Below are 20,488 nucleotides of genomic sequence, written 5' to 3'. Positions count from 1 at the left end.
TATCAACAGGACCTAAACAAGTGTCTATCCTTTAGATAACACTTCAAACCTTTTATTTGGCCCTTGGCTACTTTTCAATTGCTTATTTAAATTGATTTACATATAAATACAAAGAAAAAAAAATAATAAAACCCCAAAAAAGCCCCAAAAAAACAAAAAACAAAACTTTTTTTTAAACCTGGGTTTTTCCAACCTTGCTTGTAATTTCTGTTGAGAAGGTCTTCTTTTGAAAGAAGTTGAATAATGCAGAGTGAAGTTGTCAGCGTATGAGTAGGTAGGAGAGTTTGTTATGGAAAGATCATTGATGAATAACAGGAAGAGAGTGGGTGATAAGACAGAGCCCTGTGGAAAACCACTGTTCAGGGGTAGAACAATGACCGTCTACCACAGCAAAGATAGAACGGCCGGAAAGGAAGCAGAGAGAAGGATAGAATCTGAAAGAGGGCAGTTTAGAAAACAAAGAGTTGTGCCAGACTCTATCGAAAGCTTTCGATATGTCTAGTGCAACTGAAAAAGTTTCACCAAAACGGCTAAGAGAGGATGACCAAGAGTTAGTTAAGAGAGCAATAAGATCGCCAGTAGAACGCCCTTTGCGGAACCCATACTGGTGATCAAATAGAAGGTCAAAAGTGGAAATGTGCTTTCGAATCTTCTGGTAAAGGATTGATTCAAAAACTTTAAATAGACAGGAAAGTAAAGCTATAGGGCGGTAGTTTGAGGGATTGGAACGGTCACCCTTCTTAGGCACAGGCTGTATGAAGGCATACTTCCAGCAGGAAGGAAAGGTAGATGTTGATAGACAGAGGTGAAAGAGTTTGACCAGGTTGGGTGTCAGCATGGAAGCACAGTTTTTAGGGATAATAGGAGGCACTCCATCAGGTCCATAAGCCCTGTGAGAGTTGAGGCCAGAGAGGGCATAGGAAACATCATTCTTAACCCTAGATCAGTCGACCTATGAAATTGCAATGGTTATTATCGACATGTGATGTTTGTACCAAACAGTCCAAACGGCATAGGTCGACTGATCTAGGGTTAAGAATATTAATAACAGGCATAAAGGAGTCAGAGGGGTGATGAGTAGGAGGAATATGCCCAGAATCGTCCAGAGTGGAGTTTTTAGAGAAAGTCTGAGAGAAGAGTTCAGCCTTAGAGATAGATGAGACGGCGGTGCTGCCGTCAGGGTTAAGGAGAGCAGGGAAAGATGAAGTAAAATTGGAGGAGATATTTTGGGCTAGGTCCCAGAAGTCCCAGGAAGAATTAGAAAAAGCAAGGTTTTGACATTTACTATGGATGCTAGAGCTAGATGCTAGAGATTTGGCACGATTCCGGGCAGAAATGTAAAGATCATGGTTAGCAGGAGTGCGAAGGCTCTGGTACCTTTTGTGAGCTGCCTCTATCTTTGACAGCACGAGAACAAGCGTAATTAAACCAAGTCTTTTTTAGCATGAGAAGTAGAGAAGGTAAGTGGAATGTGTGCCTCCATTTCAGAGACAATCATCTCTGTGATGCACTGGGCACACACAGAGGGGTCTCTCTCCTGGAAACAGTAATCATTCCACGGGAAAAAGGAAAAGTACATCCTCAGGTCGTCCCACCGAGCGGAAGTAGAATGCCAGAAGCATTGCCTTTTCGGTGGGTCCAGAGGCTGTACAGGAGCGATAGGACAGGATACAGAAATAAGGCTGTGATCGGAGGAGCCCAATGGAGAGAACAGTTTGACAGAGTAAGCAGAAGGGTTAGAGGTAAGGAAGAAGTCTAGTATGTTGGGCCTGTCTCCAAGACAGTTGGGAATATGTGTAGGTGTGCTGGACCAATTGCTCTAGGTCGTTGAGGAAAGCAAAGTTGTAGGCTTGTCCACCAGGCTGGTCAGTGAAAGAGGATGAAAGACAAAGCTGGTGATGAACATTATAATTTCCTAGGATGGAGATTTCAGCGAAGGGAGGGTGGGTCAAGATGTACTCCACTTTAGAGTCCAAACAGTCAAAGAATTTTACTAAGTTAGTAGAGTTAGGTGAGATAAACAGTACAGATGTATTTAGTAATAGAATGACAATGAAGTCTAAGCCAGATGGTGGAAAATTCAGACGAGTCAAGGTCATGGGCACGAGAGCAAGTGATGTTGCGCACGTAGACGCAACATCCAGCTTTGGATTGAAATTTAGGATAGCGATAGTAGGAGGGACCAGAGTAGAGACTGCTGCCAGTAGCCGCTGAGACCTGTGTTTCAGTGAGGAAGAAAAGGCGAGGTTTAGAAGAGGAGAGATGGTGCTCCACAGAATGGAAATTGGAACGAAGACAGTGAATGTTGCAGAAACTTATAAGAAAGAGGCCTGAAGAGTTATCAAGACACCTCTCAAGTCGACAGCCAGAAGGGGAGTCCTCCCTGGGGAAATTTGTGGTCCCCCCCAGGCGGGGACTCTGAGGCTGTGTTGAAGTACAGTAATCCCTCGTTTATCGTGGGGGTTAGGTTCCAGAACCCCCCGCAATAGGCGAAAATCCGCGAAGTAGAGTAGTAGTAGCGACTTCATATTTATTTTATTATTTATATATTTTATATATTATATTTTATATATATATTATATATATAAGCACGCATATCTCTGTGAATCTCGCCTCAGCCCATGTGAACAAGGTCATCCAACCACTAGTTTCTCGAGAGATTCAAAGTCGGCTGCATTTCATGGGAAACTCATTGAAATTCTAGTCAGAAACTCAGTCACCAATATGTCGGTTACTCGTGTGGTCGGTAAGTTGTGGTCACAAGAAGAAGAAGAGCGTAGTAGCCGTTCGGTTCATTAGCTCTCCACGTGTTTATTCCAGCAGCGCAAAGAGTTCCACGAAACTAGATAAGCTTGGGGTAATCATGTTGAGCAAGTTTAGGACTTGAGTCTTGTTCAAGTGTAGTCATTGCCTCATCCTGTCTGGGTCCTCACTGCTAAGTTCTCAAGCATTTAACGGTAGCAAGCTGTAACACACTCTCCCTTTGTCTCTGAGCTAACCACTCACGAACCAACAAATGCTACGGTCGCTGAGCCAATCAGCGCCCAGGATACAGAACACAGTGCTCTGATTGGTCGCCTCCCATCCATCAGCCAATAGTGTGCCGTGTACGATCACACGTGGGCAAACTAGCTCAAGCAGAAGCGGCCGTAGCTGCGTTTTCCATACGTGTGAGTCTTTGTCTACTCATCTGCTGTACGCTACATATTTTATTTCAATCCAATATTCTTTTAATATGTTCTTATTTTTTTATATTGTTTACAATTTTTTTTAGGCTAGAAAATGCTTCTTTTACTGCAAAATAAGTAAAATAATAAATACAGGTAACTCTCGATTTACGCGAGTTTGGTTTACGCGTTTTTGAAATAACGCGGGGTCTAAAATCCAAAAAAAAAAAATTATTTACACGTTTTTTCCACTTATACGCGATATTTTATGGAGTGGCCACCAGATGTCTCACGCAACTGGACTCACATAGCGCCGCGGCCACACAGCAGAGCTCAGTTCTTCCCGCGCGCCACTTGAACAACAATACAGTACCCACGCTGCCACGCTACTCAACAATAGGGGTGGGCAGTTACCGGTACTAACGGTACTAGCTATATGGTACAGTACCGGTACCAGACTGCTCGGTACCGGTACCAATACTAGCTAGCCACTCATGGTGTCCCTCATTTCTTCCTGACACGAGTGAGGCTGAGACTGAGTGCCTGAGTGGATATCTCGGTGATATGGATATTCTCTCTCTCTCTCTCTCTCTCTCTCTCTCTCTCTCTCTCTCTCTCTCTCTCTCTCTCTCTCCACTGAATGAAGTGAATAAGCATATTATTCCCACCATCACTCGTAGGTTATGACAGAGAACTAGGCAAGACACAATTCACACGTTTCTGGTGACACGCGCCATGCAGCTGTTTGTTGTATGGGTGTGGTTGTGTGGTTTGTAAACAATGCAAATGGCGGCCTGGGGCGGGATTCATCAAACCATTTACCGGACCTCTGTTTGGTAAGTCTCGCGGTATCTCCGCCCACCCGGTAAATCGGCATTCATCAACCACTTACCGGAGCCGTGGTAAGGCCGAGCACCCGTAACTGAGTTACCGCAGGCGTGGTAAGTGGGTAGATACTGCCGCGGCTCATGTTCGGAGGCGATTTTGAGCCTATGTATTTTTTACCTCGTGACGTGCCCTACACCATCAGAAGCAGAAAAGCATGCAGATTTAGGATCTGGGCTTATAGAACCGATGTGACGAAAACCAGCTGAGTACGAAGGAGTTGAAGATAAATAATGCAAGACAATGTGTACTCCCTATTCATTTAACTTTGATTTTCGTATGTGTATTTACACATTATTGTTACAATTTTATGCTAGTGTGATGCAGAATTTTCAGGAAGATGATGGCGGTCTCCATTTTCAAAATGAATTATGAAACGGGGTGGGGAGAGGTGTGTGTCGTCGTCAGTTTGGGATGAACTTGCACGGCCTCAGGCCAGTATGTGAGTCTGGAACTGTCCACCCACATGACTTTTCCCTACTTGTTAAAACACTGCAGAGGGAATAATGTTCTGTCTGTGACAGTCACCTCCCGTCTCAAGTCTCCAATATTCTTGCTGTGGAGTTTAATGTCGTAAAATATTGCTCTGACTCTCCTCCACACTACTCAGCCACTCCTCATTTCACGCCATTCACAGCAGCCACAACTTCACGCCCCCCACGCCCACACCTGCTGCTTGCACCAGTGAGGCATGATGGCATTAGAATAATACCCAATCTTGTGATAGCGAGGCACGCAGCTGGCATTGGCGACGGAATACTATGAGGTAACATACAAAATGTTCAGAATATAGCTAAGCTACATAAGCGAGTATGGCTTTTATTTCAAGAATAAATATACAAGTAACGTGCATTCATTCGTAAAAAACGCATCTAATTGAGGGATCACCACGCTAATTATTTGTTTTAAGGCAGTATTTACGCCTGTACAATACACATGTCTTGATTTTGAAGTCTGTGTACTAGTAAACAAACGACACGTGAAAGCTGAAATACAGCATCAAAGGTCGCACGTGATTGGCTATCCAGCCCAACCAATCGTTGCTAGGGTGCGAGTTACCGGAGCGTTACCATACCGTTGATGAATGCCGTGTTTGAAAGATGCCGCAGCTCTGGTAGCGCTCCGGTAAATGTGAGAGATACCGGAGGCGTGGTTGGTAAGATTGATGAATCCGGGCCCTGGCTGGTATTGCGCGAAATATCTCCTCGTACAAGACTCATGATGTATAGTTTCTGATATCATATTTACCCCATTATTCTCACTAATATTAATAATTAATAATGAACACATGGATATTTTTTTCCAATATGATTTTTTATGTAGCTTGTACTGCTCCTTAGTCATACAATCAAGCCACCTGTGACATCAAGATCAAGATCATACAAATGGCGCCCGACGGAAAAACGGGATAGCAGCAAGGCATGGGGAATCCTCCATCGATTTCAATTTTGTATTGTAGTTATTAGATCGCCCTGTATTATATGGTAACATTATAAGACAGCTACGGACTATGAAGGATTATATACAATGATAAAGGAAAGTTTGCCGTTGTTATTGGATAAGACAAAAAACAGACCCTTAAAAACACCCCAAAGAAGAAAAAAATCATTAAAAATTTGTACATTCGGTGTACAAGGCGCAAGGCTAAACTTTCAGCCATTTTTTTGAGAAAAAGGTGTGCGCTATACGCTGAAAAATACGGTATTTATTTTTCGACAGAAACCTACCTCTTGTTTGATTTACATTGTTTTTGATTTACGCGACCTCTCCAAGAACGCAATACTCGCGTAAATCGAGAGTTACCTGTATATTAAAATACCTCTATACTGCAAAATCCCGAGATATAGCGAAAAATCCACGATACGAAACTAAATATTTACAATTTAAAAATCCGCGATACAGCGAGATCGCGATAAGTGAACCGCAATATGGCGAGGGATTACTGTATGCCATTTTGCATTTGTAAAATTTGGGGAAATGGTGTGTATGTTGTGTGAATGTAGTGTGGTGTGGAAAGAGAGAGGATCTGTCTTTAAAGAGCATGCTGAACTACTCTCTGGTGTTGATGAGACAATAGGGAAACAAAGTGAGGACACGAGAAGGGTCTTTGGAGGGCTTCAGCACCCTCCTCGCTTCCCATATATACCTCACCAAGTGACTTACGCCTGTTTTGGTAAGCGTCTTCCTACCTACTCCCATAATTTTATTTTATGTATATATATATATATATATATATATATATATATATATATATATATATATATATATATATATATATATATATATATATATATATATATATACATACATATATATCGTAAAACGGGGTAATTTGGGACAATTTTTTGGTAATTTTGGGATTATGAACGAAAAAATTATGTGAAAATAAACATTTTATTGGTTTGGATTGCAGAATATAGGGCTAGATAAGCTGCCAAAGCTTTTCAAAATAAAAGAATCTTTTTCCTATTTTTCTCAAAATTTTTAATGCCCGTCCCAAATTACCCCTTATTTGGGGTATATTGGAATGGCTAGCAGTATAATGGAAAAAACATAACAAAAATGACCTTCACAGACAAAATTAATATATATCACAACTTTAGAAAAAAGTACATACCAACACCAAATTAACGCATCAGCAATCTGCCAAATACCTTTATTAATCATTGGTTTCTTTAATCTAAGCACAATGTCATTGTAGCTGGTTTCATATTTGTCTCTGTTCTCTGGATACTTGAAGGCTACAAAGCCTTGCACTGACTTGTGTAACTGAGTCTTTCTCAAGTAATCACCTCTTCTTTGCACTGGGGACTGGAGGTCTGCTTCTCAAATTGTTTTAAGTCCTCCAACACCAAGTCAAAAACATGTTCTCTTGTCTGTAGGACTGATGGTTCTTCGTTGGATATTTTTCTTATGATCTTGTCTGTATCTATTGGAAAATTCCCAGATCCTTTAAATGCACTTTTTACAAGATCTATCACATCTCCCAGTTGGTCGAGTAAATTGTTCAAAAAGTGAGGGAAATGTTGCTTGGGTAGGGTGGTAAATTTCCTCCCTAGGCTCAGCTTCCAGTCTGTGAGAACTTTGTACCACTTCCTCTTCATTTGTCGATTAACACAACGTCAAGGGGCTAAATATACTAAAAAATCTAAAAAAAGCACTTTTACGTCATCCCGTCCCAAATTACCCCATGTCTGTTGTGTAGCATTTTTCACAAAATTCGTTCAGCTCAGATCCGTAAAACTTGTCTGCAAACTGACCTCATAGAACAAGGATTCTGGCCTCTAAGTTTCTGGTCTGCATCTGTACAACAAATCGTGTAGAAGAATTAAAGTGTTTCCTTCATGCAGAGGGTGGGTTTATAGGTTGACATTTAAAGGGCAGAATGTGGAAGGACATTTAAATTTTTAAGTTTTACTTTTTATAAAATTTTAGGAAATTTTGAACCCTACCCTCTATAGGTCCTAAAGTCAAGGTTTTAAGGATTTGGAATCCTCTAATTAATCACTTACATAATTAATTCAGGCGTCCCAAATTACCCCGAATGTCCCAAATTACCACGTTTTACAGTATATATATATATATATATATATATATATATATATATATATATATATATATATATATATATATATATATATATATATATATATATATACAGTACCCTCTCGAGTTTCACGCTTGCTTCATTCCGAAGGTATAGCGCTAAACTCGAGGACTGCGAAACTCAAGGAATTGAAATACATGAAAAAGCGCTTATTGGTTCCGGCCCGTGGAAAATTTTTCTTTTCGACTTGACTCCCTTGTTATCACAATTTTTTTGACTTTACATTCTTGTTAACTCAAAATACGTACCTTGGTAATAGGCAGAAAATGGGAAGTGAGAACAGGTAGTTCTGAAGCCGCAGTTGAAGGCGGCTGCCTTACAACTGGCTGGCAGTTCTGAATACACGCTTGTGATCCGCGTGGTGTCATCTGCTAATGTAAGGGTGGTTGCTCGCGGTCACCCGGGGTACAGTTGGGCAAACCTGTAGCTTCTGGTAGTTTTCTGTGTGTTATGGCATAATCTGCAAACTCTTTCTGTTATATATCATCAAATCACTAACATCAAGATTGACTTTTCAATGCCTATTGAACATAAACTGTCGCTGCAATCGCAAAATAGCTCGCAGAGAGGTTCAACTTGCTTACTGCTTCCATATTTCCCTCACCGCTCACAAAGACCACAAGGGGACAAAAAAGAACAATTCCAGGCAAATTAACACTTTTAATACTGTGTATTCCCACAGTGTGCATGCGTGGTGGACAGCAGAATGACTAATTTCAGCGGGAAGATATTTCTCGCAACACTGGCCAGTGTATAGTGGACCTTCTTCTTCTTTTGACCTGCAATGCTTTGTATCGCTTCTTAGGTCCTCCTTCTCCACACTTTTATACTTCACAACATGCACTTTAATTAGGGCCACTGTCACAGTCATTTTGTTTGTATTGGTCGTTACCAACGGCGGCGATCGCCGCTCTAGTATTTCCACGTGAAACTGGCCGATGGGTTGTGATGTGATGTGATGGTGTCAGAGGTATTGCCTTTACAACGGCACCTCGTGGCGGCTGTGGGTTAGCCTCACCCCGCACCTTACCACACACTCTCAACGCCTGTCGCTTCCTCTGCAGCCACCACTACCCCATAGGCCAATTTCACGTGGAAAACTATAGCGTCGATCGCCGCCATTGGTAACGATCAAAACAAACAGTGACTGTGAAAGCGGCCCTTATTTACTTCACAGTGTGCATTTATACACATCACCCTGAACTTAGGTGTTTTTCTGTTCTTTTCTTTCCCTGATTTTGGTTTTCTATGCCCTTTTGCTATTTTCCACTTTTACTTTTCACCGTCGCTGCCATGCATTACAGGTCAGAAGAAGGAGAAAAAGGGGAAAACATCAGTTTGTTTAATGTTTTTTGTCTAATACATTGATCTATTCGTTACAAGCTATTTCGGCAATACGTATTAGAAAGCATATTCATTTTAACTGTTCTTATCAATTTTAAATGTGTTAATATAGTACATATGTAGTTACTTTTATTTATTTTTGATGTTTTATAACGTTTTAGTATAGAAAAAAAAAATTAATTGCATTATCCAGATCAATTTCGGATAATCCGGTTTTTCGGATAATCCGCTTTCGGATAATCGGGGTTTTACTGTATATATATATATATATATATATATATATATATATATATATATATATATATATATATATATATATATATATATATATATATATATATATATATATATATATATATATATATATATATATATATATATATATATATATATATATATATATATATATATATATATATATATATATATATATATATATATATATATATATATATATATATTGTGACATCGTCGATGTTTCTGAAAGGCCTCGTGCGAGGGTGGCAGGTGAGGGGGAAGAGGGGGGGGGGGGGGGGGTGCGAGCCCTTCTAGGAACCCAGGGGTGCTAGGCGGGAGGCAATAATATGAGTGAGGGAAAGGGAACTCTCCCCTTCCTCATGGGCCTCCCAGCCTGCGGGCCGTGAGGAGGGGGAGAGCAAGAGTCATGTGTCAGACAGTGAGTGGGTCCACTCTGTCGTACCCTTGTGCACACAGGGATTATGTGCGGAGAGGCAGCTGAAGTAGAAGATAGGTTGTAATATTGTTTACTTAAAGTCTTGTATTTGTAAGGGGGCGGTAGCCCCAGGAATAAGCAGAGACTTTGAGTGTTTGCCCGCGACGTGGCAACCTGTCTGGTGCCACTAAGTTTGCTGAGGGGGGTTCGCCGCGTGGAGCCAGCCACGGGCACATCAGGCACTGCGTGGTTGAGTAGAGACAAGACGTTGTCTGTTTGCGTCTCATCGTAAAAATGTAAAATAACGTAAAACTCTTAAAAGACTTTTTTTGTCTGAAATCATTATGATCCATGTGTGTTTTGAATATTACTGACTTAGGAACTATTTTCTGTGGTGTAGTATAAGGCAGCTAAGAGGCTCAGTCTACCCAGGAAGCCATCATATCAAACAACAACACTGGACTTAGAAATTTTCCAGGCAGCCCCACATAATCAAGCCGTTTACGCAGTAAATTGGTACGACCAGTGACTAAAACCTTCACAAATGTGAAACAAAAGAAGTATCCCATGCAGTACCCATGCTATTTTTTCGGTATATTAGAAGCAGTTGTTAGCTAGATTAACCGGGACCATCAACACGACATGACTACCACACACTGTTGCCACCACAACGCAATGTGTGGGGACAAAAGAATAGTAGAAAAGAGAAACTCAAATCTCGGGGCATTTCCCATGTTTTTTTTTTTTACAGCAAAGGAGACAGCTCAAGGGCACAAAAAAAGAAAAGAAAACAATAATAAAAAAAAGCCCGCTACTCACTGCTCCCAAAAAAAGAATCAAAAGAGGTGGCCAAAAGAAAGGTCAGTTTCGGGAGGAGAGGTGTCCTGATACCCTCTTCTTGAAAGAGTTCAAGTCGTAGCAGGAGGAAATACAGATGAAGAAAGATTGTTCCAGAGTTTACCAGCGTGAGGGATGAAAGAGTGAAGATGCTGGTTAACTCTTGCATAAGGGGTTTGGACAGTACAGTGAAGACTCAATACTCGAACGTCTTGGAAGTCAAACTTTTCGATACTCGAATGCAAGTTTGACTTGGTACTCGAAAAAATATCTGGTACTCGAATGTCCACACACGTGGTTGTAAACAAAGGCTCCTGGCCTCTCCCTCCCCGCCGCCGCCAGTTGTCCCGCCGCGGTCGTGAGAATAACAACATTCTCCTGCGTTCTGTCTGTGGTTTTTCATTTAGAAACTTACAATGGCACCAAAGAGGCTTATTAGTGGTGAAAATAAGCCTAAAAGGAAGAATGTAGTGACGATCGTTGAACGGAAAAAGGAGATTATTGATAAATACGAGAAAGGAGCAAGAATCACCCATCTTGCAGCCGAGTACTGTATGGCGAAATCTACAGTAGCCACCATACTGAAGAACAAGGAGGCCATTAAGGGAGCTGATGTGGCGATGGGTGTGAAAAAGCAACGTAAGCGACCTGCGGCAGTGGAAGAAATGGAAAAATTGTTGATGGTGTGGATAAATGAAAGGCAGATGGCTGGTGATTCTATGTCAGAGGGCATAATTTGTGCGAAGGCTAGGCGGCTCCATGGTGATCTTATTTGTGATACTACCTCTGACTCCAGTGAAGATTTTAAAGCTAGTAAGGGGTGGTTTGGGAATTTCAAGAAGAGAACTGGAATTCATTCTGTTGTGAGGCACGGCGAGGCCGCAAGTGCTGACAAAGTTGCCGCCGAGAAGTTTGTGCCTGAATTTAAGAAATTTGTGGATAAGGAGCGCTTAAGCCCACAACAGGTCTTTAATTGTGATGAGACAGGCCTGTTTTGGAAAAAACTACCAAACAGGACCTATATAACAAAGGAAGAGAAGTGTTTGCCAGGATACAAGCCCATGAAAGACAGGCTAACCCTGCTTCTGTGCGCCAATGCAAGCGGCGACTGCAAAATTAAACCGCTGCTGGTGTACCATTCGGAAAACCCCAGGCCATTCAAGAAGAACGGTGTGCAAAACAGCAAACTCAGTGTGATGTGGAGGGCAAACAAGAAAGCCTGGACAACCAGGCAGTTCTTCACGGAGTGGTTTGTGGAGGTGTTTGCACCTGCAGTGAAGACATACCTAATAGAGAAGAATCTACCACTCAAGGCCCTCCTGTTGATGGACAATGCCCCTACACACCCTCCAGGCGTGGAAGAATTGGGTAAGGGGTATAAATTCATCGAAGTGATGTTCCTTCCCCCAACACCACGCCACTGATCCAACCCATGAACCAGAATGTCATCACCAGCTTTAAGAAGCTGTACACAAAAGTACTTTTTGAGAGGTGCTTTGAGGTGACTTCTGAAACAGAGGTCACTCTGAGGGAGTTTTGGAAGAATCACTTCAATATCCTCCACTGCCTAAGGCTTATAGATAAAGCCTGGGGTCAAGTTTCTGTGAGGTCCTTGCAGTCTGCCAGGAAAAATCTGTGGCCGACCTGTGTGACAGCCAAGGATTTTGAGGGATTCGAGCCTTCAGTCCAGGAGTCTGCTGTGGTGGAGGACATTGTGTCTCTGGAGAGGGCCATAGGCATTGAGGTGGACAGTGATGATGTGGAGGAGCTGGTGCAAGCACACTCTGAAGACCTCACCACTGACGAGCTGCGTCAACTTCACCAGGAACAGCTGCAGGAGGTGACTGAGGAGCTGTCTTCAGGCGAGGACGAGGGGAACAGCAAGGAAAGAGTCTCCACTGCAGAGATCAAGAAATATTTGCGTCAGTGGACAGAGTTGGGAAACTTTTTGGAGAGGTGCCACCCTGATATTGCTGCCATACACAGAAACATAAACCAGTTTGATGAAAATCTGATGCAGAATTTCAGACACATTTTGAAAAAAAGGCAAAGGCAGATCACATTAGACAGATTCTTGTTGAAAAAGGAATCTAGTGAGAGTGCAAGTGTTAGTGAGCCACAGCCCTCCACTAGTGGGTTCACAGGAATCACACCAGGAGACGAGTTACCAGACGGTGGCTCGTCCTCCGAGGAATAACCTCCCTCCTCCTCCCCACCCTTCTCCCCTCCTCTTCTACGTTATCCATTATCAGCTTTCACTTACGGTAAGTACAAATCAAAATTATAAAAAAACTTACGTTGAAATTTTTGTAAACTTAAGGTTTTGCTAAGGTTAGAACGAATTACCTGATTTATAGGTATTGGTAGTCAAACTTTTTGATACTCGAACAGCCATTTGGAACGAATTAAGTTTGAGTATTGAGTCTCCACTGTATAGGGATGAGCATGAGTAGAAAGTTGTGTGTGGCGAGGCCGCGGGAGGGGGGGAGGCATGCAGTTAGCAAGTTCAGAAGAGCAGTCAGCGTGGAAATATCGATAGAAGATAGAAAGAGAGGCAACATCGTGGCGGAATTTAAGAGGTAGAAGACTATCAGTAGGAGGAGGAAAGCTGATGAGACGAAGAGCCTAAAACTCCACTCTGTCCAGAAGAGCTGTGTGAGTGGAGCCCCCCCGCACGTGAGATGCATACTCCATACGAGGGCGGACAAGGCCCCTGTATATGGATAGCAACTGCGCGGGGGAGAAGAACTGGCGGAGACGATACAGAACGCCCAACCTCGAGGAAGCTGATTTAGCAAGACATGATATATGAAGTTTCCAGTTGAGATTTTGAGTTAAGAATAGGCCGATGATGTTTAGTGTTGATGGTGACAGCTGAGTGTTGTCGAAGAATAGGGGATAGGTGTTTGGAAGATTGTGTCGAGTTGATAGGTGGAGAAATTGAGTTTTTGAGGCATTGAAGGACACAAGGTTCCTTCTGCCCCAATCGGAAATGATAGCAAGGTCTGAGGTTAAGCGTTCTGCAGCCTCCAGTCTGGAGTCGTGTACTTCCTGTTGTGATGGTCTTCTATTGAAAGAAGTTGAATAATGCAGAGTGGAGTCGTCGGCGGATGAGTGGACAGGACAGTTTGTTATGGAAAGAAGATCATTGATGAATAACAGGAAGAGAGTGGGTGATAGGACAGAGCCCTGTGGAACGCCACTGTTGATAGGTTTAGGGGAAGAGCAGTGACCGTCTACCACTGCAGAGATAGAACGGCCAGAAAGGAAATTGGAGATAAAGGAACAGAGAGAGGGATAGAATCCGAAAGAGGGCAGTTTAGAAAGCAAAGACTGGTGCCAGACTCTATCGAAGGCTTTCGATATGTCTAGCGCAACAGAGAAAGTTTCACTGAAACGGCTAAGAGAGGATGACCAAGAGTCAGTTAAGAGAGCAAGGAGATCGCCAGTAGAACGCCCCTTGCGGAATCCATACTGGCGATCAGATAGAAGGTTAGAAGTGGAAAGGTGCTTTTGAATCTTCCGGTTAAGGATTGATTCAAAAGCTTTAGATAGACAGGAAACTAAAGCTATAGGGCGGTAGTTTGAGGGATTGGAACGGTCACCCTTCTTAGGCACAGGCTGTACAAAGGCATACTTCCAGCAGGAAGGAAAGATAGGTGTTGATAGGCAGAGACAAAAGAGTTTGACCAGGCAGGGTGTCAGCACAGAAGCACAGTTTTTAAGGACAATAGGAGGCACTCCATCAGGTCCATAAGCCTTCTGAGAGTTGAGGCCAGAGAGGGCATAGAAAACATCATTTGGAAGAATCTTAATAACAGGCATAAAGGAGTCAGAGGGGGGATGAGTAGGAGGATGAGGGAGGACAGAGGTTTTGCTACCCGTAGCGTTCGCGCAAGAGGTTTCGCTACGTAACAAGGGTCTGGTTCGTCACCAAGTGGTTTCGATACCTGAACGTTTCGCTCTTTATAGATGTTTGGGTAATTAAATGCTTAGACTAATCTTACCATCACCCTTCCGTTTTCTTGTGAGGCGGAGAGTCTGAAATCTTTAGTTTAGCCAGACTTGCTCCACAGTCGTCATGCCGCTACACAACAATTAATCTTTCAGTGCTTCAGCTGTAAATCATTGTTGTATTTTGTTTATTTATTCTTTTTAGGATGGCATCGCCGACTGAATGGTAAAACAGGCAGAGTGGACTTGGGCTTTTACCCTCTAGTCACACTCCTCCGTGAAGAAGTGGCAGCCGTAGAGCTTCAGATTCACCTCATATCTGAAAACCTCCTCAACAAACGCAATCAAACTATGTACACTCGATTGCATGGCCGTCTCTTCGACCTATAGGACAGATACGAGGATGGTAACCTGTGCACTGAAGCATTTCTAAGGGCTTGCGCAACAATAGTTGGTCTTGGACCTAACCCAACGTCCGCGGCAATGAATGATTCATAACTGAACTCGAAGAGGCAGCATGCAGGAGTGGAATGTTTTTTAACACTTAAATTTTTTTAACCCGTGCACTGCTTATTACGTATATATACGTAGTACCTCTTACGGAAGTTTTTAGTACGTATATATTCAATTTCCTACTTGAGCCATTTTACGGCCTTTAATTTTGTTTATATTGATAATATTTGTCACTCAACATACATATAATATCAAAGCAATAAAATTAAATGATTTTTTCTCATTTAATGGGGCAAATAAAAAATATACGAAAAAATGCAACCTACCATGACCCCTTTCTCTGACAAATAACATCACTGTTATGGGTTAGAGGATGCAGATCTGCATGTTTTTTGTTAACATTTTTAAAATTTTAATATGTTTTTTTGGTGAGTAGCGAAACCTCTCCTTTCAAGTGGCGAAACCTCTGCTACCCTTTCACATATAGTAGTAAAGAATGAAAATAGAATGTTAACATGATACAAATGTTTTAGAAACTGCCCCATTTATTAATTTTTATCGCCATGTATTGGCGCTGATTGGCAGAAAGTATTTTCTCGTGTCTGTGTGATGTGTTAGAACTAAAAATGACCCAATAAACATTAGAATAATTATAATACCATGTGGTAAACTATATTTACAAGGCTTCCCCCGGGACGAATCTGGACGGGAATTTTGGCACTGACTGACCAATGTCAGAACTTCTTTATTACTGGATCACTGGAACTCGGAGTGACATTGGTGAAGGACTGGAGCTTTACCAAAATGGACTGCCTTGAAAACACCACGCCAACTTCTGTTTACCAATGACACTAATCGAGTGAGGAAGGGCATGGCACTTCCTCTATTGATACTAGATTTCTAGATTTGTTTTCATCTTTGGGTCTTATACAGTGGGTTACGCAAAGTACTTATGTCCGGTCTAATAATATACTTGACTTGGTCTTTACATCTAAAGATGATAGAATTCCCCATGTCAATCTAATAGACCCCTTTCCAGGTTGTGACCATTTTCCAGTTTTGTTTGAGTATTTATTTAGTTCTAATCCAAACATTAATAATGTACATAACAACTTTGACTTTTATAATGGCAACTACACCTTGTTAAACCATCACATTTTGAATTTTGATTGGGATATTGAATTCCTTGGCTTAGATATTGAACAATCATATTTAAGATTTAAAAGTTTAATGCTTAATGCCATTCAGCTATTTATTCCAATTAAGAAGGCAACAGGAATTAGGAAACCTCCTTGGGCAAAATCTATACCTTCTTTAAAACGGCTTAAACGCCAAGTATGGTTGGAGTATAAGGATGCGCGGACAAAGTTTGGCAGATCTTCCCCAATAGCCTTGAGGTCGTGGCATTCTTTTAAGACAATATCTGTTCAATATAAAGATGCTGTCCATCAATCTGTAATTAAATATGAAAGATCTTTAGTTTCTCCCGGAAACCCTGATGTTAAACGTCTTCACTCCTATCTTCGTAGCAAGAAGGTTCAGCGTCCTACTATTGGACCGCTGTATGGAGATAATGGCTGGTGCGCTGACACAACTGACATGGCAGATCTTTTTGTTGGTGCATTCTCTGGTGTATTTTCTTCTGCTGACTTATTGAATCCTTATCCTGTTCAGCATTGTGACAATTCATTTATATTTATTATATTTAGTTTTGATATTTTTAAAACTGAGATTATCCTTTCTAAGCTGAAATCTTCTGCTTGTTGTGGCCCTGATGGTATACCTTCAGTATTTTTTAAGAGATGTGCCCCCTCCATTAGTTACCCTTTGCTCTTGTTGTTCAGAAAATCTCTTTTATCAATGCAAGTCCCGTCTGACTGGAAAGATGCTAATGTTATGCCACTGTTCAAAGGTGGAATCCATTCTGATCCCCTCAACTATAGACTAATCAGTTTGACATCAGTGTGCTGTAAATCTTTTGAAAGAATAATTGTGTCTCAACTTACTTCTTATTTGGAAGATAATAACTTACTTTCACAGCATCAGTATGGTTTTAGATCGGGTAGATCAGTTTTCGAGCAACTGTTGTTTACTTATGACTATGTGACTCATTTCTAAGATAGTGGTATGTCAGTGGATGTGATATTTTTTGATTTCAAGAAAGCTTTTGATGTTATTAATCATAGATTATTACTCACAATGCTGTCTAGTATTGGGCATAGCTGAGCGTTATCGCGATAAGTTATCGCGATAAGTTATCGCGATACTTTATCGCTGATAACAAAATCGGGTTATCGGTCATCCGCTACTTATTTAAATATATATCGGTATCTTCGTTACTTTTGTAACCAAACTAACGATAATTGCTACTTTTTTCCGCCTCTAAAAAAAAAAAAAAAAAAAAAAAAGTCTCCTCCCTACTGCGCATGCGTGGCCCGGCGCCCGGTGTTGTATGAAAAAATTTCGAGGTATGAAATATCTTCGGTGAAGAGATTTCATACTTAGATCATCAACATTAAAACACACAGTTTTTTTTGTTTTGTTACACTCAAAAATCAATATATCAAAGAGAAAAATCATTTAACTTTGCCCCAAAAGATGATTATTCACTGCCTCAAATTTGATATTCCATATTCGTTTGTAAGCATACCATGGTATTGAAGGCACCTGGTGTTGTGTTATTTGGTGTCCCATCGTCAAAAGCTGTCGCTTTTGTTTACAAACACTGGTCTCTCATGAACTGCTCATGTTCAGACCAGTAAGCGTAGCCCAGTACAGTCTCACAAAGCTTTTTAGCACATTAAGAGTAGTTGTTGGAAGGCTGAATCAGACATACAGTACCACCATCCTTGCTGTTTCTAGAAAGACACTCTGTACATATAAATACAACTCGTACAGTGTCGTTCTAGAAATAGCGGGGATGGTGGTAGTGGTACTGTATGTTTGATTCAGCCTTCCAGCAACTTTTAATTACAGCTAAAAAGCTTTGTGAGACTGTACAGGTCTACGCTTGCTGGTCTGAGCATGCACAGTTCACGAGAGGCTAGTGTTTGTAAATAAAAGTGTTTACGGTGGGGACGCCAAATAACACAACACGGTTCAGGTGTTTCGAGTATTACCGTCCATAGGTACGTGTCAACGTGAGGTTTTCAGGTTTTGTAAGTTTTCTAAAATACAGATAATGAAAATTTCAATTCATCTATGTTTTTTATTTGAAATATCAATATAGTATCGTTTTCACCTATCGGACTTATCGCAGGCTAGTATCAGAATTGTGGATTTATATCGGGTATCGGTTATCGCCTATATTTGTGTCTCCAGTTAACAAATATCGGTTATCACCGATAAGGTTTTCCATTATCAGTTATCGGTTATCGGGAATAAGGTTTTCTGTTATCGTGCCCAGCAATGATATTGGGATTGGGGGGTGTTTGCTGGGATGGCTGAAAGACTATTTGAGTGGGAGAAAGATGCAAGTAGTTGTCCATGATAGTAAGAGTTATAGAGCGGATGTAAGCAGTGGTGTTCCCCAAGGGTCGGTAATTGGTCCCTTGCTTTTTCTCATTTACATTAATCATGTTGTTTCAGAACTAAATTGTAAGTTTTGTTTATTTGCTGATGATCTTAAATTATACCTAGCTACTGAAATTTCTAAGTCTAACCAATTAATTTCTCACAGTATTTTGCAGAGAGACAACAACACTCTTTACAACACAAGCAGCTCTTGAGGTTTATCTTTCTCAGTTGGTAAATGTGCCAGAATGAACTTTTGTAGGAATTTCCTTTATGCTCCTGCTCCTTTACCATATTTTATTGGAAACCAACCCATACAAGATGCAGATAACTATAAGGATCTTGGGGTCAGGGTGGATTCCTCCCTAAAGTTTCATTTGCATGTGAGAGAAATCACTGGCAAGGCTGGAGGCATTGGTTACAGTATTCTAGAGGGTACCCTTTGTAGATCTCCTGATATCATGATGACAGTTTTTATCTCGCATATTTGCCCTATCTTGGACTTTGCCTCTGTGGTTTGGTTCACTGGTTATACAGGAGACATTAGGCTTTTAGAAAATGTTCAGAGGAGGTGGACCAAGAAAATTACCGGTTTCCATGATCTGCCATACAGTGAACGTCTTGTTAGATTGAGTCTTTATTCCATTAAAGGAAGATTAATTAGAGCTGATCTCATTATGGTGTTCAACATTCTGAAAGGGTTTTGTCCGAGTCTAGGTCACCTCTTTGTTAGAAATTTCAACAGAGACACAAGAGGCCACTCCTTTAAGCTTTTTGTTCCTCGTTACAATACTGATGTTCGAGCTCGTTTCTTCTCAGTGCGGGCCATTAGCATTTGGAATAATTTACCAGAATCAGTGGTCGTGGTGAATTCTGTTAATGCTTTCAAACGGCATCTCCACACTTCTCTCGGTCAAATTTTGTATGATTTTGATTGACTTTGGGTTGTTGAGTATCTCTTTAACTTGTAAACTTGTGTCCTGTGCTGTGCTGTGTCTACACTCGGGATTGTCAACCTGACTATATTGTCTTGGCACTTGCTCAAGAGTATTATGAAAGTTGTTTGTGTGGTCTTGGTGATGCCACATTAGCCAACCATCGGAACATCTAAAGGACAATCTACTCGCTGTCTTGGTTGGAGGCGTCACCTGAACTAATCCATCATGGTCTTGCCCTAATACCCTGCCTCCCGAGTATGTAGTTTCCCCGAGCCGTGACTTACCCCGTGCACGAGGGGTCCACTGAGCAGGAGAGGCTGGACAGACGATGTGTCAGGCCATGATGATAGCGGAGGGAGAACACTCAGAACAGTGTAGTCGTTGCAAACTTGCTGCGCTCTCCTTCCCAGGACCCAGATCTTGATCTTGATGTCACAGGTGGCTTGAGAGTTCTTCCAGCCAGGCCTTTGTATCGGCAGCTCCTGTGAAAGAAAAAACAAAACATACAGAAAATCGGTGTTCAGCTACTCGGGGCTAGATGTCATTCCCTACATCTTGCACGCCACATGCTCTCCAGGAACTCTTTCACTGCCTCAATCACTCGTCCACTCGTCTCTCCACTGAGCCTCAGGCCCCCAGCAGCAGATGGTGCTGCTGCTGGGGCTCCCTAGTAACTCCGGCCTTCCATCCCTAGTCATTACCAGTGTTGCCAACTCAAAATTTATAAATCCGCTAGGATGACCTGAAAAATCCGCCAGATGATAGGTGAAGCTCAAAAAATTTGCCGCTAGATTGGACTTGAAAATCCGCCAGTTACTCTTGTAAATTTTAAGATTTTTCCCGCTAGATAACATGCAATTCCGCCAGATCTAGCGGAAAATCCGCTAAAATGGCATCACTGGTCATTACGGCCTCCCACCCTGGCAACGCCGACCCCCCTACCAGTTTGAAATGAAATGTGTTGATAAAAATATTTGACAAGGTAAAAGAAAACGTCAAATAGGTGATGATATACTATGTATTTCATATATATATATATATATATATATATATATATATATATATATATATATATATATATATATATATATATATATATATATATATTTTTTTTTTA

At 41.4% G+C, this 20,488-nt stretch overlaps 2 protein-coding genes across 2 annotated transcripts in view; one reads left to right on the top strand and one right to left on the bottom strand.

Annotated features, from left to right (window-relative positions):
* Positions 1-20,266, bottom strand: part of LOC127001133 (gastrula zinc finger protein XlCGF46.1-like) — a 36,657-nt gene extending 16,391 nt beyond the window's left edge. The window contains exon 1 of the mRNA XM_050865319.1: positions 19,656-20,266. The gene's annotated coding sequence lies outside the window, so the exon portion shown is untranslated. The remainder of the gene's footprint in view (positions 1-19,655) is intronic.
* Positions 11,710-12,710, top strand: LOC127001052 (tigger transposable element-derived protein 1-like). The gene is made up of 2 exons (XM_050865221.1): positions 11,710-11,881; positions 12,031-12,710. Exons 1-2 carry the CDS (start codon positions 11,710-11,712, stop codon positions 12,708-12,710), a joined length of 852 nt encoding a protein of 283 aa, XP_050721178.1.
* Positions 20,267-20,488: the final 222 nt, after the last annotated feature.

This window comes from Eriocheir sinensis, chromosome 20, assembly GCF_024679095.1.
Source record: "Eriocheir sinensis breed Jianghai 21 chromosome 20, ASM2467909v1, whole genome shotgun sequence".
In the NCBI taxonomy this organism is placed as follows: domain Eukaryota; kingdom Metazoa; phylum Arthropoda; class Malacostraca; order Decapoda; family Varunidae; genus Eriocheir; species Eriocheir sinensis.
The sequence above is the reverse complement of the archived record's forward strand: the minus strand, read 5'-3'. Positions and strand labels throughout refer to the sequence as shown.

What these genes read in the sequence shown, in the direction of transcription:
- LOC127001052 (XM_050865221.1), top strand. Translation starts at nt 11,710, where the DNA reads ATGTGGAGGGCAAACAAGAAAGCCTGGACAACCAGGCAGTTCTTCACG. An exon ending in TCCAGGCGTGGAAGAATTGG is followed by an intron (nt 11,882 to 12,030) that starts GTAAGGGGTATA and finishes CTTCTGAAACAG; the next exon opens with AGGTCACTCTGAGGGAGTTT.